Below are 24,518 nucleotides of genomic sequence, written 5' to 3'. Positions count from 1 at the left end.
AACTGTGTTATTTATTGTAGGTGGCAACTGAACTTATCTTATTTTCTATTCTATTCGTTTTTATTACATTATTTTCTTCATATTTTAGCTATTTACTGTTAAGTGCTAACTGGAATTTTCAGTGTTTAAAAATCGTTCTAGACGGTCTAGTTCACATGGTCGATAAATTCAACTTAAACGAAATAACTTTGAAAAAAAATCTGTTTAGATGTACAAAAAACGATCTAAACGTTCGTCTAATCAATAACTCTAGTTAAGTTTAGCGGTTTCTTAAATATTGAGAAGCATTGAATAAACATCGATTTTTAAATTATTTATCTGATAATGCAGAAACAAAGATGTCTACAACTAAAGTGATCGAATCCAACACATGACTACATGAGTCGATGATTAAAAGATGAGTGGAAAGTGTCTTCTTTTTCCACTCCTTTGTAACTTGTTGTCCACTATTATTCCCACCTCTCCACCACTACCAAAACGACAAAAGAAGAAAAAAAAAAAAAGAGAGCGAGGCATGGATCTAGACTGGGTAGCAACTTTCCTCAAGGACTACGAATGGCTGATCGAGTATCTCAGAAACATGGTGAAGCCCGCGGCGGCGCTCGCCGTGGTCCTGCTAGCCGTGGCTCTCTCCTACTCACAGAACCTCTCTTTGGAAGGAGAAATGATTTACTCTGTTTTCAGATCGTTTCTTCAGCTCTCTGTTATCGGATTCGTTCTTCAGTTCATCTTTAACCAAGAAAACGCAGGCTGGATCATCCTCGCTTATCTCTTCATGGTCTTCGTCGCTGGTTACACCGCCGGACAACGTGCCAAGCACGTTCCACGTGGAAAGTACGTGGCCGGGGTTTCTATCCTCGCCGGAACAGGTATAACAATGTTTCTGCTTGTTGTCCTCAACGTCTTTCCTTTCACTCCGAGGTATATGATCCCTGTGGCGGGGATGATGGTTGGGAACGCCATGACGGTCATTGGAGTTACAATGAAACAGCTACGAGATGACATCAAGATGCAACTTAACCTGGTACATATTTTACTTTTACGTTTTACCAAACTTAACCGAACCAAGTTCAAAAAGTTACTAGGAGCTTTTTATCAACTATGCGGATTGTTTGTAAGTCTAGGCAGAGCATAATTGTTAACAAATTGATTTATTTTTATATATTTTACATTTATGTTATATATTCTAGTTTTTAAGTTATATTATAAAATAGTTTTTACAAATCATAAAAATTAGATATACAAAAACGAAGAAAATAAATTAGACAAATTTGTGGATTTTAAGGAACATTATTGCTTGATTTAAGAGATTTAGACTAATTTATCTTGATGTAAACAGATTTAGAGTGTTTTAATCAATTTATAAAGCTTTAAATCGATTTGAATCACATAAATCAGATCTTAAGAAAATTGTTTGCTATGACCAATTTTTAGAACATTGATTTTACCAAACTTAATCGAACCAAGTTTCCGGTTTAATTGATGTGCGGAAAACCATAGGTGGAGACGGCATTAGCACTAGGAGCAACACCACGACAAGCTACGCTGCAACAGGTGAAGAGAGCTTTGGTGACATCTCTATCTCCGGTTTTGGATAGCTGCAAAACCGTTGGTTTGATCTCTCTACCAGGGGCGATGACCGGTATGATAATGGGCGGAGCGTCGCCTCTTGAAGCTATTCAGCTACAGATCGTTGTGATGAACATGATTGTTGGAGCAGCCACGGTTAGTAGCATCATGTGTACGTATCTTTGTTGGCCATCTTTCTTCACTAAAGCTTACCAGTTACAAACTCATGTCTTCTCAAGTTGAAATTTTAATCATCCTTATACTTTCAACAACATTTGCCAATTGTCTGAAATTGAAAACCAAACCATTATGTCTTAAAAACATATTGTGTAATTAACCTGAACAAAAAACATCCAAAACAATCAAATAGTACAACATGCTAGAGTGCCTGCAACCTGAGGCGGCGAGCTATTAGAGTCAAGGTGACTCTATGGGAAGCACAGTTGACTCTATGGGAAGCACAGTTAGGCTCGTAATCATCATCAATGGGGGCTTCGGTCCTCTCTCGGGTTGTCACCATTGCGTCCCACAACTGGACTAACAACTTTGTCTCTGTCATTTCTATTGTCTTGATCATGGTCTGATCCGCCTTGCTGTTATTCGGATAAAGTATCCCACATGGGGAATTCAAGGGGACCTTAACCCTCTCCATTGGGTACAATTGGACTACATCTAAGGATCATGAAAAGACATAGATATTAGTAGGGGTTTAGAGTAAAATAAGATGTATCATAATCAATGCTCAGAAGTTGAAATCACAATTACTGAAAAAGAAAAACATGTAGCAAACATTTTATAACCGGCTCATATTGACTGCTTGCAACATGCCATTTTAAGCACGTGTTAGTATGCCTAGTCTTGAAAACTGAATTGCATGTCGTCATTTTCAATCCCTATCAAATTAAAACATATATTTATGGATTTTCTTTTGTATAAAATTATAACATGTTGCTCTGATTGAAACATTCAGCAGATTTTAGAAGTGTGCTAAGGTTAACGCAGAAGAAGAGCATATTTTATAAATAGTCATGCAAGTCTTCTTTGATTTAGGTAGACTTTTTTCGCAAATATGCTATATGATTAAGAGAAGTTCTCACTTAAATACGTTATGATTACGTCAGGTTAACATCAACCTAAAGACGCGATAGCAAAGACTTAGCTAATGCTAATTCGTCATTGGTGTAACCACCATTTTCTGTAGAGATGGCTACGGAATGAATATAACCACAAGCTAGCTACTAAATACACGAACGCATGACATTTTTTTTAATCCTGATTAATGACATAGTTACATGACATTAATTTATCCTGATTAAAATTTAGAATAAATACAGGAAATTGTAATCCCTACTTGATTCCTAATTAAAAAATATATATTTATGAAAATAAGTCAATCTACATAAATCTATATAATCCCTAAATTTAGATATATCCACATAAAAACAATTTTGAAAGTTTTAAAGTTGGATAAAATCAACATAAATAATTAATTATTGAAAATAAATCTTAATGATAGCTCCTATATTCAGGAATCAGGACTATAATTAATCTTTTTCATCTTATCAGTAACAGATTCTAAGTTTATAACTTTGAAATTATACCAAAAAGGATATTTCATACTAAAAACTACGTTTTCACTATTTTAAATCAGTGGGGATTTGTGCAAGAAAAAAAATCAGATTACGTCATAAAATCAGAGATAAATGTAGGAAAACAAAAAACAAAACAAAACCTGTTTGGCCTTGAAATAATCTTGAAATTGCATATAATTAATAATAATAAAATAAAGACCATCGATCATCACCCGGGAAAAAATATTGAAGGAGAAGGCACGGCACGTACGTACACGGTGCGTCTGACTTGTTCTCTCCCCCTCTCTCGAATCGCACTCCGTTTAATTTTCTCTCCAATGCCAATCTTATTTTTCAATATCATTTACTTTTTCTAAATTTCGAAAATTCAGCTTTGTGATATTTTTTTTTTGTTGTAAAGGAGAATCAATAATAACATGTCGTGGTTGAGATCGGCGGTGCACAAAGCAGTCGAAGTCGGCGGGCAGAACCCCATCACCCGCACCGTTCGCGGTTACGCCGGTTCCGTCGTCCTCACCGCCGGCAATGCCGTCTCCGGAGGCGCCAAACTGATCCAGGATCGCATCGTAATATATAATCTCTTCAAACTCTTCCTTCCCTCTCGAAAATTCAAATTAGTTTCTAATGTGTTGGTTTTCAGGGATCGAGGAACGTGAAGAGCTTTAGCCTCGCGGTGAAGAGATTAGAGGAGGTCTCGGTTTCTTCCAGAGGCGGCGAGAGAGTGCAGTTGTTGAGAAGGTGGCTTGTCGCTCTTAGAGAGATCGAGAGGATGACGTCGTCAGAGAATGTAGAAGATCAGAACCAACCTAGTTCCGAAGAAGCCAAAGATTCTCCCAAAACTATTACCACCGTGAGTGATTCAATCCCACGTTGTCTTTGGTTCATCGTGGCTTTCACTTATGACCGGTGTTTGTGAAAATTGGAACAGGTTTACTACGTTGATCCTGGTCTTCCCGGTGAGCCAATGACTTTTAGAGATGTGTTTCTTCACAGCGAGGCCCTTGAAGGAATGGTACTATCTATGGTAAGTTAGATTCTTCGTGTTTTCTTTGGTTCTGAAACATTGCAATAGGGACTACCATATGTGGTTGACTAGTGGTTTAAGCGCGTGGTGCTGTTGTAATCCTAAATTCGAAACATGATAGAAATAATGTTTTATGCCATGCTTCTGGTATTAGGGTCCAACGCTTTCTTCTTCTTTATTTACATTAAAAAAATAACTTGCAACAGAAGCAACAACACCAAGCTGAGTTTTTTTTTTTGGGCAACACGAGATACACTGAGTTTAACCGTAGTTTTTTCTTTAACTATTTTTTTTTTTTAAATCAGATTCTGGAAGCACCAAACGAAGAAGAAGTCCAGCTGCTTCTGGAACTGTTTGGGTGATGCTTTATTGCCCACTGAAACTATTACTTTAGCTATTTTTCGAGTATTGACATTGGTTGATACATACAGGCTCTGTTTGTCAGGAGAGAAGGAAGTTCACGAAGCAGTGATTCAAAATGTGCAGGAGTTAGCTATTGTGTTTTCCAAATACAAGGATGAAGTTTTGGTAAGGATGTGTTCTGTCACCTAGGCCTTGTTCTTTTCCAGTCTTGATAATCTCTAAGCACACATGCTTTTGGCTTTGCAAAATCAACAAGCTCACTGGATTTAAATGTTCTTGAACAAACCTGTAATGCCTCTTTCTTGTATTATTTTTTTTTCCTAGGCAAAGCGTGAGGAACTTCTTCAATATGTCCAAAGTGCAATTGGAGGGCTAAAAATCAGCGCTGATCTTGCAAGGTATTATTGGATCATAACCCTTTTTTACACACTCTCTTAATTTTCATGTGTGTCTATGTCTTATTTACTAATCTCGTTTCAAATTCTCATTTGTGACTGGCTCAGAATAGATATCGAATCCCATGCTCTGATGGAGAAACTTGATAAGACGAAGGTCAAGGTTCTTGAGCAGGCTTCAAATGAGGATAGTTCAAAAACCGCTGGAACCAATGCTGCATCAACCGAGGTGAGATTGTTTCTTCCTCATTGTTCGCTCACAATAGATATGGTCTTGGATTTCCAGCTATTAGCTTTTACCTTTTTTTGTGTAGAACGGTGCTTAAGTCTTAATACTGTATGTAAATTATTTTTTTCACTGATAAGCCAAGTGAAAAAAATTCCATAAGGCTTCTGTGAGAATCTTTTATTTCCCAAGGATTTTCATGATTTTTTTGATAAATTTCTGGTTGCTGCTGCAGGCTCTCCGAGAAATTCTTGAGCAAGTTCGCACTTTTTCGAAGCTAGAAGCACTCTTGCTGAAGAAAAAATCACTGAGAAATGGCGATTCCCTTCAACTTCACAGTGAGAAGGTGAAAACTGCACACAACTCAGAACCGATCGAACTCGGTTTTCATTATTATTATTGCATGGATGTCACTATTGTACGACCTCATGTACCTAATTTCGCATTTAAATGTTAAGCTAAGTTCACTATGTATTGATGCAGGTTGATAAACTCAAAGTTCTGTCAGAATCTTTACTCAGTTCTACCTCTAAAGCTGAAGACAGAATCGTGGACCATAGGTAAGAGAGCAAATGTAACCTGGTAGTCTAAACTGCTACCTGCTTCCTAAACTATCATAGTACATTCACATATATCTTTATTTCCATATCTAAAAGCAGAAGTCAGAAAGAAGAAGCTCTTAGTTTCCGACTTTCCAAAACTACTGAAGTCAGCCAGCAGGAGAAGGTTTGCAACCCATAATCTCCTTAACCTTGCTAATGAAATATTAGCCCGAGCTTTGGATGTTTTTTTTTCAGTTTCTTGTACGTTCTTTTTCAGGATGTAGAGGCAGAACTAAAAAAACTTGAGATTTTGAAAGATGATCTTGAAACTGAGCTGCAAAGGGTAACTTCCATGAGAACTCATACACTAGCAAATTTACTGAACTGGTAGAGTTTTAGATTTGTAGGTCATAATTTGTTTTTTTTGAAGGTCAACACCTCAATAACATCAGTCCGGGCTCGCCTTCGCAATGCTAGAGAAGAAAGAGAGCAGTTTGATAATGCAAGCAATGAAATTCTTTTGCACCTGAAGTCAAAGGTAACTTAACTACTTACTTGTTCTAATCAGCTAGATGGAACATAAGAAATGTCATAACATACTAATTAGCCAATGAGAATAGTTCGTGATGTCTGGCTGGCTTACGTTGTAGGAAGACGAGCTAACTCGTTCGATATGTTCATGCCGAGTAGAGGCGGATGTTGTAAATAAGTGGATCAAATTTTTGGAAGATACCTGGATTATACAGTCTAAATTTGATCAACAAAAGGAAATGCAAGTGAGGTATGTCTTATATCCACTTATGCAAAGAGCTCAGCAATTATGTTGCTTCCTTAATTACTTTGCATGTGATCTATATTTTGCCATGGATTGATACTCAAGTGGGGAGATGGAGAGATATGGTGACCATTTCATCGACCTGATTGTTCAACTCCTCTCTTTCTACAAGGTACTTCTATATGTTTAACCCAAAATTAGTGCCAACTTTATCATTGATACAGTACATAGTTCTATGCCGTTTAATTAAAATATTTGATTCCACTTCCTATCACGTCAGACCTTAGACTGTAAATCAAACATTAATCTCACATTCATATTTTTAATATCAACTCAGGAACAGTTGGATCCTTCTATACCCAAGATCCGAAGCGTTATTGAAAATTTGGAACCAAATAAAGGGTAATATATCACTTACCTGTTCCTGTAAATTTTATTTGACCAAATTTTTAGGACTGATATCTTTGTTTATGGGGAAATATCCAGGTTAGACGCAGAAAAAAAGATAGATGATAAGGATGCAAAGCCAATCGATTCTAGAAAACAGCTTGAGAAGGAGTATCTGGACCTAGAAGCCAAGGTAAGTGGCTTTGTAAAATAGATATCTAGGACACTTTTCTTTATTTGAATAATGAAACAGAACATTCCTAAGCTTGATTTCAACCGCGGAGACAAGGAAGTGTGCAATATTTATGATTCTTCTTTATTAACTTTTTCAGTTTGTAACAACATTAAGTGTGGTGGATGCTATGAAAAAGCCATTCTATTCACAGACGGAAGGTATCTCCAGGTAAAGTTACAAAACCATGTCCATTCATTTTTAGTCATTATAGTCATATTCATTTATGGATGGATATGAAAGCATGAGTTGAAAAACTTCACTCTCTCATGGTTTGGTGTTGTTTGATCCAGGAAAGACGATAAAAGAGTGAAAGAACTATTTGAGGCATTGGACAAAACAAAAGAAGAGTTTGAGTCCATCGAACGCCCGCTTCTAGATATTGAATCTCCTGCAAGAACATCTTCTTCTTCACGCTCACCCTCTCTGAAAACGACGCTCGACACTCCGCTTTCGGACACAGTCCCGAAAAAACTTGCTGATGTTGATACTCCAGACAGTAAAAAGGGGTCTTCAGAGAAAGAAGACTTGGCGAAGAATCAGCTGGAGTTGGAACTGGACGATGGAGAAGAGTTATTGGCAGATGAAATCAATGATTGGGAATTCGATGCTCTTGATGACACTCATCTCAAAAACCAATAGCTGATCCATATTTTTTCAAAGGTAAGAGACTTGAACTCATGCTTAAACACAAGAAGATTTCAAAGGCAATATACATTATTGAATATATCCACTCGTTAAAAATAGTGTTAATTAACAGTTGATATAGGGTATAATGTCAACTTAATGTTAGTAAAGAGTTATTTGATATCACATTTCGTTATGTTGTTGTTTATGCCGCAGATGATTGAGGAAGATGGAGGGAGTACATAGTAATCTGACTTTTCAGAGTTTTATATAAAACATATAAACGAATGATTTTGTAAGGTTTTTTTCTTCTTTTTGAATTTCTAATTCTGAAATATGATCAAATGTAGATAATATATTATAGCTTCCCAATAAGTTTAAAGTGAATTTGTCTTTCTTCCCCGGAGTAAAGAATTTTTTTTTCTTTATATGGATTTTTCCTTTCACTTTCGTCCCTATGTGATATATATTTTTGATGTCGTTGTCGTAAAAATATATTCCTGGAAAACTATGAGGGCAAATGTGCTTGCCTTGTTGGTAAATTTGTTCGAAATTAAAAGTTTGAATTGAGAAATGCATTCATTGTGGTTGTTTGTTACGTTCTAACGAACTAAATGCACTTTGTTACCTTCACACAGAACAACGTGTTTATTGCACACTGAACCCACCAAAGGAGTTTGAACCTTTTTTGGTCTTGTTGCCAGTGCCATCGCCAGGCCACGACTTGAATATATATGGAGTATTTGTAAACAATATAATCTGAAGTTTAACTTGAATCCAATTGTTTCAGACGTAAATGATTATGTTCGTTTTATAAGAAAAAAAAATGTACACAGTTTACATTTTACAAAGAAACATAAGATTTTACCCTTACATTAAACATGTAAAAAATACTGTAGCTACAACTGAAAGAAAGCAAACAAATAAATACTACAACAATTTACAAAATAAATATCAATGGAGCGCAAACAAAACAAGCGATCAAATCATTATCCTCTATTGTAATTTTATGATCCAGTATTATAACCCTTTTTCTTTTGTATACATTGATACATGGCTTGTTTGCATCCATTGGATCACAAAACAAAGCTATAGAAAATTATTAAAAGAAAAGTTAGACAACTCATGAGATCCAATTTGATTTGATTGACATGTATTTGGTAGAAACTGCAAAAGCAGTCGAATGGTTTTTGTTGTTATCATTCAGTGTCTTGGCGTAGTCCTACCTGAACAGTTCGATTTCCATATTACATTTTTTACAATATGTTCAAGAGGTTCAAATTCGAATTACGTGGTAGCTAAAGATACGGCTGCTCATTCACAATTTCAAATCCATTTATTTATTATTCCAAGTAACAGAAGAAACAATAACAAAAGAAAGAAAAAAGGTAGGTCCACTTTTATACGAAGTGTGGTTGTTTTTTGGTGTGCATTTGGATTGACTGCGAGGCTTGAAAAGGCTTCCCACTACTCTCACTCCATTAACTCAACCGTCGGATATAAGAGCAGCATTAAGGCGGGTTGTTAGGGAGGTGCTTAGATGATTTTTGGTTTAAAAAAAAAATGCTGTCATTAACCAAACATCGACGTTTAATTAAGCTCGCGAAGCAGCGGTGCTAGCCAACACGTGTCACTCTCTCAGCACTCTGTGTTTCTTTCTCTCTCTCTCACGAAACACAAGTCGGGTGTGTTTTTCTCACGACGACTCCGCCATCTTCTCTCTAGAAGAAACCGATCTCTCCGTCGACTCCACCATGATGGCTGAGTGATCAATCGGCGCTGATGTCTCCTCGTGTCTCTTGATCTTCCCGACGGCTCCGTGATCAATCGACGATTTAATCGTGTTCGTGTCTCTCGGTTTCCTCGACGCCTCCTCGACGACTCCGCGAAGATGATCTCTCCTGGTCTCTGTCGATCTCCTCGACGCCTCCTCGACGAAATCTACGATGATCTCTCCTCGTCTCTCTCTCCCTCTTTCCCCGACGAATCCGCGATGAATCTCCTCTACGAAATCAAAAAGAAAGGTAAAGAGACAGACGGATATGTCTCTGTCTTTGTTTCTGTCTATGTCTAATGATATGTCTCTGTCTTTGTTTCTTCAGATGGACGGACCAAGAGACGAAGGTTGGTCAAACGAGACAACTACAATGAAGCGTCTGTGATTCAGGTAAAACTTCAACAGGATTTGATTGAACGTTTGATAAAAAGACTTGGTTTATATTGTAATTGAGTTGAGATAGTATGAACTGAATGGTTTCTTGTCCTGATTGTTTAAGAGTTCTCAATTGAATCGGGTCTCATGATTTTGTTCTGTTTATCACTTGTTTCATGAATGGTTCTTGTCTTAATTGTTTAAGAGTTCTATTATATTGAAATAGCTTTTGTCTGAATTGAATCTAGTGTCCTGAATTTGATTTGTTTCTGTTTGTTTGTCTCTCAAGCTCAGTTTCTCATTGTTGTTTTGTTTTTGCTTGTCTGTCTGTCTGTCTCTTGAGCTCCATCGGTGAAGCAAAACAGGAAGGAGCGTCTGCAGCCAGAGGAGTGTATTCCCTTGCGCAAAACAGGTAAATGTTTAAAACTTTTGATGCCATTGAAAGCTTTATGGTTAGGTAGTTAATGTGTTGGGGTGTGTTTGCATTGATGTTGTTAGTTAGGTAATTAAAAACTTGTTGTAGTTAAATGACTTTCTTTTGTTTGAATTGCCGATAATAAATTATTTGCTTTAGTTTGAATTGTCTAAATTTGTGGTTGATTATGGTTGTGAAACGGTAATAAATGGGAGTTAGATATATGTCAACTCGAAAACTCTTTTAAAACTCCTTCTTTCTCATCCATCTCAAACAGATTCCTATCTGTTTTTTCTCTAATCTCTAACCTCGGAAATGGAATTTAATCCTTTTACTGAGCCTTCAAACTTTGTTGACCTGCTTAGCAGTCAACAGAATGTTGTCTTTGGTAATGTACCCGAGTCACAGCTTCCCTTCTTTGCTAGTCAAGCCACGCACGGTTTGAACATTGGTGAAGAGACTCAAGGCAGCCGTAAGGAGAGGAGGACGTGGTCTCCAACTGACGATGTTGTGCTCATAGATGCAGTAGTAGGGAATGAACAGAGGTCTATTGCATTCTGGAAGAGAATTGCTGCGTACTACAATGCTAGTCCTAAGCTTGTTGGGTGTGAAAAGCGAGAGGCAGCTCAGTGTAAGAATCGTTGGCAGAAGATAAATGACCTCATTTGCAAGTTTTGTGGAGCTTTTGAAGCTGCGACCAGAGAGAGAACCAGTGGGCAAAATGAAACTGATGTTCTCAAGCTGGCCCACGAAATCTTCTTCACCAATTATAACAAAAAATTCACGCTTGAGCATGCTTGGAAAGAGTTGCGCAATGACCAAAAGTGGAGTGAGTTGTCTACGGCTAAAGCTGAGGGAAGCTCTAAAAAGAGTAAGAGTATGGACGTTTCTCACTCTGAAATGTTTACTGATTGTTGGTTCGGTTGTTGTCTTGACCTTGTGTCCTACTGCAGGTGAACGAGTGAAGGTTTCACGTGAAGCTATAGGGAGTGGAAGGATCACGGATTAAAAGAGGACTTGTCTAGTCTTGTAGTCACGGACAGTAACGAGTGGAGGAGGCTTCTTGGGTAGTCTTATGAAGTCACAGACAGTAACGTAACGAGTGGAGGAGGCTTCTTGTGTAGTCTTGTGAAGTCACGGACCTGCAAAAGTGAAATGTCTAGTGTTTAAGGCATGTGTAGTGTCTTGTTTGTATGCATATGTCACGGACAAACTTCTCATTGTTTATTTCTTTTGTAACTCACTTGTATAAATTAGACACGCTTCTTTCAAACACAAGACCATCTCCTCTCTTCTCATTGTTATACAAACACAAGACCATCTCATTGTTATTATAACAAACGTCTCAGCATCTCATTGTTTCTTCACGAGTTCTCACCAAACCATCATCTCCTCTCTTGTCACCAAACCATCTTTCGCCAAACCCAAACCAACCCAAGACCAAACCAAACAAAGATCACATTATCTCATTCTCACCAAACCAAAATCACTAATCATATGGCTTCTTCTTCTTCTCCAAACCTTTTAGATGAAGCTTTTGATGATAGATTTGATGAAATCTTTGATCAACGTTTTGATCAAGCTTTCGAAAAACTTATCATTGTTGGTGATCAAGATGTACGAAGCTGCAGAAGAAAAAAATGACTTTATATCGAAAGAAATCGTGAAGAAGACAATGAACATTTATGGAATGATTATTTCAGTGAAACGCCAACGTATCCTGAAAATTATTTCCGACGATGTTTTCGAATGAACAAGCCATTGTTCATGCACATTGTTGATCGACTCTCGAACGAAGTTGACTTCTTTCGCCAAAAGAGAGATGGTCTTGGAATGCTTGGTCTCTCAGCACTCCAAAAGTGTACATCAGTTATCTGTGTCTTGGCATATGGTACTGCAGCGGATGCGGTCGACGAATACCTCCGGCTCGGTGAAATGACAACTCGATCATGTGTGGAGAATTTTGTGGAGGGAATAATTTATTTGTTCGGAGATGAATACCTCCAAAAACCAACACCGGCTGATCTTCGACGTCTACTTGATATTGGAGAATATCGTAGATTTCCCGGGATGATAGGAAGCATCGATTGTATGCATTGGGAGTGGAAGAATTGTCCCGCCGCTTGGAAAGGACAATATTCTCGTGGTTCGGGCAAACCAACAATCGTATTAGAGGCGGTTGTTTCATATGATCTCTGGATATGACATGCGTTTTTCGGACCTCCAGGTACCTTAAATGATATCAATGTTCTTTATCGCTCATCTGTTTTTGATGACATAATAAAGGGTCAAGCTCCGCAAGTTACCTTCTCTGTTAATGGAAGAGAGTATCGTATGGCTTACTATCTCACCGATGGTATTTATACGAAATGGGCAACTTTTATCCAATCTATTCCAATACCACAAGGGACGAAAGCACGATTATTTGCTCAACAACAAGAAGCTGCACAAGCTGTCCGAAAAGATGTCGAGCGTGCTTTTGGAGTCTTGCAAGCTCGCTTTGCCATCGTTAAAAATCCAGCACTTTTTTGGGATAAAGTCAAAATTGGTAAGATTATGAGGACATGTATCATACTCCATAATATGATAGTAGAAGACGAACAAGATGGATACACTCAATTTGATGTTTCCGAGTTCCAACAAGGAGAAGACAATGGAAGTTCACATGTCGATCTCACGTATTCTACAGATATCCCTAAAAATATCGCCAATATGATGGGTGTTCGAACTAGAATTCGTGATCGACAAATGCATGAACAACTGAAAGGTGATTTGGTTGAACATGTATGGCGTAAATTTGGAGGTGATGAAGACAACCAATGAGCTCACATGTTTTTTTCAAATTAATATCGTTTATTGTACTAATCTTTATTTTAATGTTTTTTAATCTATGTTTAAAATGTTATCTTTTAATATGTTTTATGTAATAAATAAATTTTATCTAAAAAAAACAATATTTAATATTTTATTTTCTTAAGCACCCCATAATAAGAACCTTGCATTGGAGGATCAAAATATACAAGTTTTTTAATGAAATGTTTAAATCCTACTTAATAATAAAAATGTGATTAAGGTGCTGTGGTTAATGTTGCTCTAAACTAATTAATGATTTGTTTATAATATGCGTGCAGTTGGCATTATCATTTCCTTATTTTCTAAAACATTTTGGTATATATCAGAATGCTAAGAACGAACCCCAATGGGGTTTCTCAACATAATGTTACAAATATATATATATATATATATATATATATATATATATATATGTAAATCTTAATATTTAATTGTGAGTATCTACATTTTACGGAAAACCTAACCGAAAGTTTATAAACGAATATATTTTCGGTTGAGTTTCCCTAAAATTTTAGATATTCATAATTAAATATTAATATTTATATATATACACACGTATGTATTTTAGAATTTTATGCTCAAAAATTCTCATTGGACTTGCTAAAGACATTATGTTCTTCCTGGAAAATGAGAGAAAATATTTAACAAAAAAAAAAAGATCGGAAGTGGTGAACATTTACTTTGTGAGTTGTTTCAATGATTGAAACAGAGAAGAAGTCACCCTACTTTTTAAGTACTTCGCTGTGTACGACAGAGTTCCCACTCCACTTCAATTGTCTTCTCCTTGTTTGCTCGGAATTATCAACAATATGGTACAATTAAGTGATTAACTAAACCTTCCTTTCTATTAAAATTTATAAATACATTTTCTTTTCATGGTTATTTGGTGAAAGAAATTGCAGCCGGTTTGACTAAAATTACAAGTTACAACTGCAACGAAATATAAATACGAAGTACAAAGTGAATACATCCATTTATCTTATTTCGAAGTTCCTGCACTCGGTAAAAAGGGACAGTACTACTAATGTTACATGTGATTATTTTATAAAATAAAGAAAGTAGAAAGCGAAAAGACTTGGAAATTTTTTTATAGGAGTGTGGGGATGAAAGGAGGTATCCACTTTCTCACAAGTCCTGCAACAATTATTACACTTCGTAGCTTAAAAAGATAACTTTTTGATATCTGGAAACAAGAGCTATGCATTTTGTAAACCAAAAATATATTGTGATCTTCTTCTTTCTTTATAAAAGATTACGACTTCTGTCAGCTACCGTTAGTGCTTTTTTACCATTCACGTGACATTGTTACTGTGGCCAATGAGACACGAAGGAAATGATATAATAAATATTTTTTGCTTGTTCCAGGCATGGCTATGACCGTGAGCTGTGTGGTGCGGAGTTATAGCCGTTTTGTATCTCTCTGTCTCTCTTTGACTGTCGTCTGCAGCTTGGTATGGTTGGTTAGTCATAATTGTGTTGTTTTTAGCTGGTATTGCATGCTATGCTACAATGTATATTCAGTTCATAAACATTTTCTGTGTAATCAACTTGTGCTAATAGTTTGGTGTTGATAAGTTTCTTCAGTTCATGAACATCTTTATGTATACTCTATTAAACAATCATGTGTTTATAAGTATTGCTTCAGCAATTCTCAAAGAAATAATATATAGTAATTTAGATCTACATAGTTGGAATATTAGGTTTAGTAATCGTGTGGATCAAGGTGGACAGTTTAGTTTTCAAGTTGAAATCCAAACTTTGGTTTTAGTGAAGTTACTAGCAAGATGTGTATATATCGAATTTAGAGAGAACAAAAATTTAAGGTTTTAAAGGAGAAATAAAGTGCGAGGAATGGGAACATAATCTGTGGAGAACGTCAAAATAGATCAGCAAACACATTAGTCTTTTTGTCACCAGTCGATTTAATTATTTATTTCATAATTTTATTGCAGCATTAAATCCAGTTTATGTGAACTGGAGTTTGTATCATAAATTCATAATGGTTAAATTCGTGTAGCATATTTAACTATGATAGTGTGCTTAGATGGTTTAAAAAAAAAACAAATTCATGTGATTCTAACATAATACTAACTGAGCGAGCGTCCTACCATGTATTATTCAACAAATTTAACGTGAAATTATTCATCACTGTACAGTACTGGTTTCATCACCAGATTCATATGATTCTTAAATAATATTGATACTATTATTCTCTCATTTTTCATCACGCTTCTGCTTTTCTGCTGATATTACTCTTTTTTTTTTGGTGAACATGATATTACTCTGTTATACGCCACTAATCATACATGTAATAATAACTTAATAGCCTTAATGCAAATTCCCACGCTGCATAACACAAATGGTTGGTCTGATTAATTTAAAAATGTATGCAACGGTAAAGTTCGAGATCGTGATATCAAAACACGGAACCACTAAAGAAACTGGTGGCCCATATAGACACAAATCTTTTCGAAAAGATAAAAGAATTACGTAGTTTGGATGTATTAACAAATAATTTGCAATAAAAACTCAAATGTTATAAATCAGGGGGGAAAAAGTAATACAAAATTTAAAATGTATTACAACTTTACATGGCGTTTTATTTATATGTATCTAAATAAAATAAATAAAAAGGAAGAAAAAAATAACAATAAATTAAAGAAAGACCACTTTAAAAAGATGCTCTTTCCCTCCTCCCAACCTCCCATGAGCTCTTTCTCAGTCTCTCTTGAAGTAAGTAACCACACAAAGACAGAGAGAGAGAGATTTTCAGACACATATACACAGATACATACACCGTTACATACACACACTATGGATTTGCATGGAACCGAATCAAGAACACAAGCTATGTCCAGCGATTGCGACGACGATTACATAGACATGGAGGTCAACCTCTCCTCCTCCTCTTCTTCAAGATTCATCAGCTTCGCCGTCACATCCTCTCCGCCGCACAGCAGAGAGTTCGAGTTCCAAATGTGCTCCTCCGCCGCAGCTTCCGGCGAGTCCACCACATCTCCGGCCGACGAGCTCTTCTACAAAGGTCAGCTCCTCCCTCTCCACCTCCCTCCTCGTCTCCAAATGGTCCAAAAGCTCCTCGCCTCCTCCGCCGCCGTGGCAGTATCCGCTCCCATCTCCCCACGCGCCGCCGCATCCGCATCCTCGCCGAGGAGATTCAGCAGCAGCGAGATCGACGTCAGCGGGGGAAACGAGAACTGTTACATCGAGATTTCGACGGAGCTGAAGAGCAAAAAGATCAAACAGTCGTCGATCACTCAAAAGCTCAAAGCTTCACGCGCTTACATAAGATCTCTCTTCTCGAGACCAGGATGCTCAGATTCGTCGGAGATCCACCCAAACCTCAAGAACTCCAAATCGTCGAAAAAGAAGAACCCTCTTGTCAAAACAGAGTCTTTAAACAAGAACAATCCTCCGTTGATTCATAGGAGATCGTTCTCCGGTGTGATGATACAGAGACACTCTCAGCCAAAGTGTTCTGTTTCTTCGTCTTCTTCGTCTTCTTCCTCTTCTTCGGCGTCTTCGCTTTCGTCTTCGTTTAGTTTCGGATCAAACGGGTCTTTGGATCTGCAGACGCTGATGAGAAGCAGCAACGCGTGGTCGGAGATAGATAACTCCATCGAAGGAGCGATTGAGCATTGTAAGCAGTCGTTTACGGCGAGGAAGAGCAATGTGGGTGAATCTGAGAACTCTTCTTCGAGAACATCTGTTTCTACTTGTGGCGAGATTGAAAAAGGTTGAGACTTTTCAAGAAACGTGACGTTCTTTGGCTCTGATTCTCATTCCAAACAGAAAAAAGGACATAGAAAGTTCAAAAAAGGGAACTTTTTTCTTATACTCTGTTTTTTTTTTCCTTTTTGTATTTTTAGATTCTTTTGTGTGCTTTTTTTCTTTGTAGAAGTTTGCTGAAACTGAGGCTTTTTTTCTGTGTTAATGCTATAAAAATTACTAATTATAATGTTCTTGGATTTAAATTTGGCTTGTGAACAGATTCTTCTTCGTTTGAGACGTTAATTCGTTAACTTTAGTAACTACATACCTGGTTAGTGACAATTTTCTCGTTTTTTGTAACTTTGTTCTTAATATAAACTATTTAATATTATTCAAAAGATAATGACAGTTACCAAAAACATTCTATGAAGGAAATTTTGACTTAAGATGAACTGTTTTGACTGTTAAAAAAAACTATTTTGCGTTTGGATGAGATTGTAGAAAATCTCCAATATAAAAATATGCTAAAAGATATTTTACAACTAAAATATTATTATTTTAAAAAAATATTTTATTTAATCATCAAATTTAATTTTAAAAAGAATTATAATTTGATACATTGAAAAAGAGTTTCTAGTATCTCATGGATTTTCATTTGAAATAATCTTCCTTTTTCTGCTTTAATATTGGAAAAACTCTTTGATATGTTTCCATAGAGTTGCTTTTATGTTCCCTTTAATGCATTTATGACATAGTGGAAGATTTTAGGTAAACATCATTGCACCAACGTGTTATTACCAATTGAACCAATTTCAATCCCCTGGATGGATTCAATTTCAATTATTTCGGATTTATTAGCAATAGTAATTTCGTGTTCTTCTTGATCTATGGTGCTAAACTCTACGACCTTCTGCATTTATGTAACTCATCAGCTAGAGCGTAGAGATCACATGTCACTAGTTTTCCTTTGGCATTTATTATGCTATTATTGTATAAACCATTACAAATGCAATAAATTCTTATCGAATTATACAATTAGTATAATCTAATGGTTTGACTCAGTAATTAATTAATTATTAGGGTAAGACCTGCGGGATAAATTTATATAAAAATTATTAAAAAAATAATATACAGAAAAAAAAATTTATAATCTTGATTGAATTAATATTTTGGTCTTTAAACAATTTTTTTTTAACTTTTTGTTAATTACATAATTTTTTTAAAAAAAAATAGGTCAAAAATCACTTACCGTATAAAAACCTAACGTTTAGGTCGAAAAATTTCGGGTCTATTTGATTACAATGAAACTATGCCAGCTCGGTATTATATCATGATTTAGTAATTTAAAAATTAGTCATGGTTATGAGAAGTTTACGTTCACGTGCCAATCCTATTTATCTTCAATATTTTTCTCTTTTTCATTTTGGTTATTGTTCGATATAAATATTGATTTTGAAGTTTATTTCTCATTTTGTTTGTTTGTTTTGACATGAGATTTAGAAAATGCTTATGATTTAAAATAATTAAAGAGATACATACTTAGGTTAAGATATGTACCTTTTGCAGAATAAATATTATATATTTTATATTTATTTTATATTTTTCTGCATATTATGAAATAATAAAATAACAAGTATATATATTAAATAACTAAGAAATTAATTACTATTATGTAATAAATTGACGTGTGCATATAAATCAAATTATCATTCTTGTTTATTCGCAATCATTTTAGGGTAAATAAATCAAAACAATCAATCTTATCTATTGTATATGATATATAATTAAATTTAAATGATATTAACATATATATAGTACACTTTAAATATGGATTAAATAAAGTTTCTACTCATATGATTTTATGATTATTTGCATATTTGTGTAACAAAATTTTACACCAACGAATTTTTTTAAATATGGAATGTTTAGTGGTTTCAATAATTTATAATCATTTTAAAAAACAATGAAGATTTCAAAATTAAAATATTAACTTTTCAATATATGTTCAATGCAAATATCAAAATATAAGTATGAAATATATATATATATATATATATATATATATATATATATATAACCTATTAAAATAAAATTATTTCTTCATATGGTCTTATAATCTTTGTACCTTAATATAGAAAAAAAATTAAACCTTAATCATAAAATTTTATGTGAGACTTTTAGCAGTTTTAGTAATTTATACTCGTTTTGAAAAATTCAAAATACAACATATACAAAAAAATCTAGATTTTTAATATATGATTAATGTAATTATGTAATTTATTTTAATAATAAAGAAATAAACAAAAATGATTAAAGTATACAAATTGTTATCAAATCTTTATTGTTTAAAATCATTAATTGCTATATATATATATTTTAATCACATTAGGTAATTCCGTATGTTTTATTTAAGGAAAGCATGCGAAACAATAAATAGTTGATATATGCGATCAACTATAGCCTGCGAAATATTATTTTGCTAGAGAGTATAATTTTTAGACTATAGTTTATATAAAGTGCTCTAGAATTCTTTAAAATAGGATTTAGAAGGTATACACAAATGCCACATAAGATGAGATTTTTTTAATTTTTACAAAATTTAGGTTATAACTTTTAAAAAGATCCTCAATTAATATATAAGGGATACCACCATTCGAGTTTAGATTTAGTATAAAAAATCTTGCCAAACAAACAAAAACGTCACCAAAATAATAGTATGTGCTACTGAATATTTACAACCAAAAAAAATTACAACCAATTTGCGATTCATCACCAAAATAATGATACGAAATAGTTGTGTATTGTGATGGTCACCAATCACTATAAAAAAAAAAAGTCTCTATCAAATGCAAAATTAAGTAAAATAAGTACATTTGTTATCTTATAAACTAATTTATATGTGACGTCAAAAAAAAAAAAAAACTAATTTATATGTACGTTCACTCATTGCTCAAATATTTCAAACGAGTTATGCTTCTCAACCCAAAATCGGGAAATCCTACACTATCTAATTTATGGCTTTGAATAAATCATGAATGGGACCATATCTCTTGTAGTGATAAACTTCAAGAAGCCATTGAAATATTTATACATATTTGGCCTGTTAAGAAAATATTTATATTTTTGACCCAAAAAAAAGAAATATTTATATTTGAAATTATTATTTTTTTAATAAAAGATACTTTTAAGTTTGTTTGTGGGGTTAGATTTAAGATTTATATGAATGTCAAGCTGGACCCTAAAAAAATGGGCCTGTTTTCTCTTTTCTCCTTCTATATGTACTCACTAGACCATTTAAATAACGATTTATTAAAATAATTATAGTATATGGCCTATATTTTTAAGAATATTTTCAGAGAGAGATTGAGATAGAGAGAGTCCTCACTATTGCTGTAAAGTCACTTTTATTCAGTTTGCTTCCTCCTTTTTCTTTTGAGTCCACTCATTTTGACAAATTGATGAGAGGAAAGAACACAAAAAAATTATATTAGACTCTCATAAAAATAATGTTACAAGATGCATAGTTTATATAGAGAATAAATCAACCTAATTTTCTAAACTAATATGGAATAGTATATATTATAGATAATGATAAATTTCCTATTCTAATATATTAATGTATATCCTAATATTGATCGTTGGATTAGGTCAATCTTCTAGATCTCCCAATACCCTCCCTCAAGCTCATACGTGGTAACACGTATAAGATTGAACAATCTTAAAATTGGGAGGTAGAAGTAGCTCATGCACTAGTCATTGCGGAAGCTTGATGAATGTCCCATAACTTGCGATTTTGCAAGCAGAGATAGATGATCTGATTTTTGGTTTGAATGTTTGTTTTATCCATCCTATAATGAGATGATTGTTTGCTGTCCAATCTTCACGGTAGGGTGAATCGGCTGCCGGTAGACTACCGTCAAGAAATCTGAATCTTCGTGAGCTAATAGCCATACGAAAGTTGATGAATGAATGCTTGAATTGTTGAATGAATTTTTCTTGCTTCAAACTGAGAAACAAAGGAATAGAGAATAAGTTTGCTGATTTGCGATTTTGCAAAGACAACAAGACTACGATTGAATGAAAATCTTCTTCTTCAAATCGTGAATAAAGAAGTTATGAATGAAGTTATTGTTCTGTGATTTTTGCAAAGCAGCACGAGAATAAAGATTTTAAAAGTGTTTAATGTTTTTAGTTTTGTTCTTGCTCTGATACCATGACAAATTGATGGGAGTAAAGAACACAAAAGTGTTTATGCAAGAATTATATTAGACTCTCGTGAAAATAATGTTACAAGATGCATAGTTTATATAGAGAATAAATCAACGTAATTTCCTAAACTAATATTGAATAGTATATATTATAGATAATGATAAATTTCGTATTTTAATATATTAATTAATGTATATCCTAATATTGACCGCTGGATTATGTCGATCTTCTAGATCTCCCAATACATTTATAACTTATACCCCAAAAACAAACTCCAGTTCAATGTCAAAATTTTCATGGAATATGTTAATGGAGGTACAACTATTGAAATAAATGATAATCTTAAGTTTCAATACCATAAACCATAAAACCTTATATGATGTTTTTTGTCATTCAAAGCTTTCTAGCTATGCTGTTAAACAGTAAAAAGGTGATAATATCATTATATCGTGAAACTTAAACTGATATAGTGATGTATCATGAAGGTAGACAATGATTTATTCTGAAACCTCACTATTGTTTATTCAGTTCATTGAATTCATAACGTAAAATTGTATTCCATCTCTTTCAAAATTTTATGTGTTTTGGATTTTTTTGTTTTGCTTCACAAAGTTATACTTTCTGTTTTCTATCTATAAGTAAACATATTTTCAACATATCTCTATAGTGATTTTTAAAACTCAAAAACTTCAAATTATTATGTAGCACAGTCGGTAATGTGTCGTGGTTGATAATTCATCAGGTCGAGGCTATAAAAAAAAGCTCAAAACTTCAATAAAATTAATATATATGAGATTCTTTAATATGAGTGGAGAAATTACATCTATAATTAGAAACTTGAAGAGAATAAATGTTATTAAACAGAAAAAGTGTTACCAGAATTTCCAATTTTCACAAAGAAAAAAATGCTAGGTACCACACATAAATAGATTGCAAAAGTTGCTTTAAAGTCTAAAGTTTACCCAACGCTATAAAAGCTTGAATTTTCTAATATACTTCGATTTCACTCGATCATTGGAGACATTCCGGTCTGCTAATCTATTATTTGTTCATTTGTTTCCACAACTGGTATCTGCTTTCCATATTTTAAGTTTTGATATTAAGCCCAAAATTGCTCGTCGAACTAAAGTAACATCGGGGACTTAATATTAAACCCTAATTTCTCAAACCTAGCATTCCACTTATATTCAAAATTTAATATATCCAAGTTGTATCCTCTGATGTCGCCTTTTGTAATTCGCTCGACAAGTTTAGAGATAGCCAGAATTATTAGCATACCATATTAAAGGTGCGGTCCTTGCAGTGCCGTGCCACTGTACACAAAAAATGAAACCTGCGCTTTGGGCATCAAAAAAATATTTAAAGATCAAAGGCATCATCTATTACTTTAGAGGCATAATATAATTATAAGAACTTGAGTTTATACATGAAAACACTATGCTAATTAGGATTAAAAAGTTGGGTTTATTGTGAAAACAAGGATTTACTAAGTAACAAACAATGTAGATAATTTTTAATTGTTAATGAATTTGAGTAAGATATCGGTGATTATAGTTTTGAATACATTTTTGAAATATTAAAAATATAAAATTTATCTTTATTCAATTATGAAAAAAAAATTGAGTAATTTGTTTTATCGTATCTTAAAAAATAGTTACAAAATTGAATGATAAATACTTTATTAATATTTTATTTTTACAAAAATAAACTTCTTATATAATTAATATATTTGTAAGTTATATCATCTATATGTTTATTCTCTATTGAAATATGTATTATTATTTTTATTGAAGAAATTTTATGATTCGCTTTGGGCAACCATAAACGCTCGCACAGCTCTGGTTCCTTGCCTCCTTGGTCCTTAGCCAGTTGGCCTTGCTACCATATTTGAGTTTTATAGGATGGCTTTGGGAAATGCATGGGTCTACGTTATTCAATCCAACTTCACCAAGTAATATACAACATTTTATGTGTTAAATATTCCTATTTAAATTGCGAAAAGAGAATAAAATACACACCACTCTTACTTACACTCGTAGCAACAAAAACGAATCTTCGCAGCAAAAAGATCATAGTGTACTGTATTTTTGAATAATCAAATAGGTTAATAGAACTCCGCGTGGTGAAAAAATCTCGTTGAAAATCTTAAGAGTCCATGGAAAGCATGATGAGTGTCAGCTGCCTGAAAGTGAGTATTTTTCGTTTTCCATGCATCAAAGTTATAATATGTCACTGAAACGATTAAAGTAGCTTGTAATTATCAAAAACACATGACTTTAATTGCTACTAACGTGCGACTAATTATTAACAAACTCAAAAACACTAATTCCTTAACCAAAAAACAACACAAATATTATTATAAACTTCCAGCTCAAGATCGATGACTATGAGTCCCTAGAATTTAAACCATAAAACAAAACAGACACTATATTATACCATAAAATTCATTAAACCAAAAAACATATTAACAATACACATTTTCGAAATCATTGTATAATATAATTTGTAAGTTTTATAAGTATGTTAAACAAAACAATCATTTACAACTTAAAATAAAATACAATTTCATGATAATATTAATACTAAAGTACCATTCGTATCCCTGCATATCAGTAAATTGTTCCCCTCGTAGTAAAGTCCAAAATCCACATGATATGATCTACAACAGGTGTCAGAAGGTGAAGTGAGCCTTTCCACAGTTTGAGCTTTGACCCATTCTAAAGTTTCAGTTGACGACTAAATCTTGTCAGTCTATAGTACGATTAATATAAATAAAATAAAATTACAAGATTCAGAACATGTGACATAGAACTGTAGAAACTACGATAAATGAATCTAATAATTAAATCTATTTTGGGGACAATTCAGAAAAGCTAAGACTCAAAGAGTTATCCTGTGTCTCCAACTAAAATGGAAACAAAGCAAGAACATTAGAGCAACCTTATTGGAGATTTCTTGTTCCTAGGTTCTTAAAATACATGTATGTGTATGTATATATTATATATGTGTATGTAATTGCGGGGTTCTAAGCTTTACGGGAAACCTAACCGAAAGTTTCTTAAATAAGAAACTTTCGGTTGGAGTTCTAAGAAACTTTCAGTTGGGTTTCCCGTAAAGTTTAGAATCCCGCAATTACATACACATATATAATATATACATACACATACATGTATTTTAAGAACCTAGTAGCAGGAAACTCCAATGAGGTTGCTCTAATCCACTACAAGAAAACAGCAAGGATACTGAGGGAAAAAATCGTCGGAATTTCGTCGGAATAACGTTATTCCGACGACATACCGACGAAACAAGTCCTCAGAAATAATTCTTCGGAATTCCTTCTTTCTTCGAAAATCCCTCGGAATTTTCCGACGGAATTCCGAGGAAACAAATTTCCGAGGAAATTCCGAGGATCACTAGTTTGTCGGAAA

General features: G+C 34.1%; 4 protein-coding genes across 4 annotated transcripts; all 4 read left to right on the top strand.

Moving 5' to 3' along the window:
- The first annotated feature begins 389 nt into the window (after positions 1–389).
- On the top strand, positions 390–1,931 carry LOC106340527 (protein ALUMINUM SENSITIVE 3). Its single transcript, XM_013779396.1, has 2 exons — positions 390–1,024; positions 1,501–1,931. The coding sequence occupies exons 1-2, from the start codon at positions 398–400 to the stop codon at positions 1,810–1,812; spliced, it is 939 nt and encodes a 312-aa protein (XP_013634850.1). The 5' UTR covers positions 390–397; the 3' UTR covers positions 1,813–1,931.
- A 1,414-nt stretch (positions 1,932–3,345) lies between these two features.
- LOC106340819 (polyamine-modulated factor 1-binding protein 1) lies at positions 3,346–8,026 on the top strand. The gene is made up of 20 exons (XM_013779653.1): positions 3,346–3,418; positions 3,562–3,727; positions 3,802–4,011; positions 4,090–4,185; positions 4,491–4,543; positions 4,617–4,713; positions 4,873–4,946; positions 5,052–5,172; positions 5,405–5,515; positions 5,653–5,729; positions 5,829–5,895; positions 5,989–6,054; positions 6,142–6,249; positions 6,362–6,492; positions 6,592–6,658; positions 6,824–6,888; positions 6,973–7,066; positions 7,206–7,276; positions 7,399–7,768; positions 7,949–8,026. Exons 2-19 carry the CDS (start codon positions 3,578–3,580, stop codon positions 7,745–7,747), a joined length of 2,007 nt encoding a protein of 668 aa, XP_013635107.1. The 5' UTR covers positions 3,346–3,418; positions 3,562–3,577; the 3' UTR covers positions 7,748–7,768; positions 7,949–8,026.
- Positions 8,027–10,614: 2,588 nt separating this feature from the next.
- On the top strand, positions 10,615–11,308 carry LOC106337972 (glutathione S-transferase T3-like). Its single transcript, XM_013777055.1, has 2 exons — positions 10,615–11,170; positions 11,253–11,308. Exons 1-2 carry the CDS (start codon positions 10,615–10,617, stop codon positions 11,306–11,308), a joined length of 612 nt encoding a protein of 203 aa, XP_013632509.1.
- Positions 11,309–15,822: 4,514 nt separating this feature from the next.
- Positions 15,823–17,104, top strand: LOC106340181 (probable membrane-associated kinase regulator 3). Its single transcript, XM_013779046.1, has one exon. It carries the CDS (start codon positions 15,832–15,834, stop codon positions 16,909–16,911), a length of 1,080 nt encoding a protein of 359 aa, XP_013634500.1. The 5' UTR covers positions 15,823–15,831; the 3' UTR covers positions 16,912–17,104.
- Positions 17,105–24,518: the final 7,414 nt, after the last annotated feature.

This window comes from Brassica oleracea, chromosome C4 (assembly GCF_000695525.1).
Source record: "Brassica oleracea var. oleracea cultivar TO1000 chromosome C4, BOL, whole genome shotgun sequence".
NCBI classification, from domain to species: domain Eukaryota; kingdom Viridiplantae; phylum Streptophyta; class Magnoliopsida; order Brassicales; family Brassicaceae; genus Brassica; species Brassica oleracea.
The sequence above is the reverse complement of the archived record's forward strand: the minus strand, read 5'-3'. Positions and strand labels throughout refer to the sequence as shown.

Excerpts from the sequence above, each read along its gene's own strand:
- LOC106340527 (XM_013779396.1), top strand. The coding sequence starts at position 398 with ATGAGTGGAAAGTGTCTTCTTTTTCCACTCCTTTGTAACTTGTTGTCC. Across the intron at positions 1,025-1,500 it reads TCAAGATGCAACTTAACCTG|GTGGAGACGGCATTAGCACT; the intron begins GTACATATTTTA and ends GGAAAACCATAG.
- LOC106340819 (XM_013779653.1), top strand. The coding sequence starts at position 3,578 with ATGTCGTGGTTGAGATCGGCGGTGCACAAAGCAGTCGAAGTCGGCGGG. Across the intron at positions 3,728-3,801 it reads AACTGATCCAGGATCGCATC|GGATCGAGGAACGTGAAGAG; the intron begins GTAATATATAAT and ends GTTGGTTTTCAG. Across the intron at positions 6,659-6,823 it reads AACTCCTCTCTTTCTACAAG|GAACAGTTGGATCCTTCTAT; the intron begins GTACTTCTATAT and ends ATATCAACTCAG.
- LOC106337972 (XM_013777055.1), top strand. The coding sequence starts at position 10,615 with ATGGAATTTAATCCTTTTACTGAGCCTTCAAACTTTGTTGACCTGCTT. Across the intron at positions 11,171-11,252 it reads TGAGGGAAGCTCTAAAAAGA|GTGAACGAGTGAAGGTTTCA; the intron begins GTAAGAGTATGG and ends GTCCTACTGCAG.
- LOC106340181 (XM_013779046.1), top strand. The coding sequence starts at position 15,832 with ATGCTCTTTCCCTCCTCCCAACCTCCCATGAGCTCTTTCTCAGTCTCT.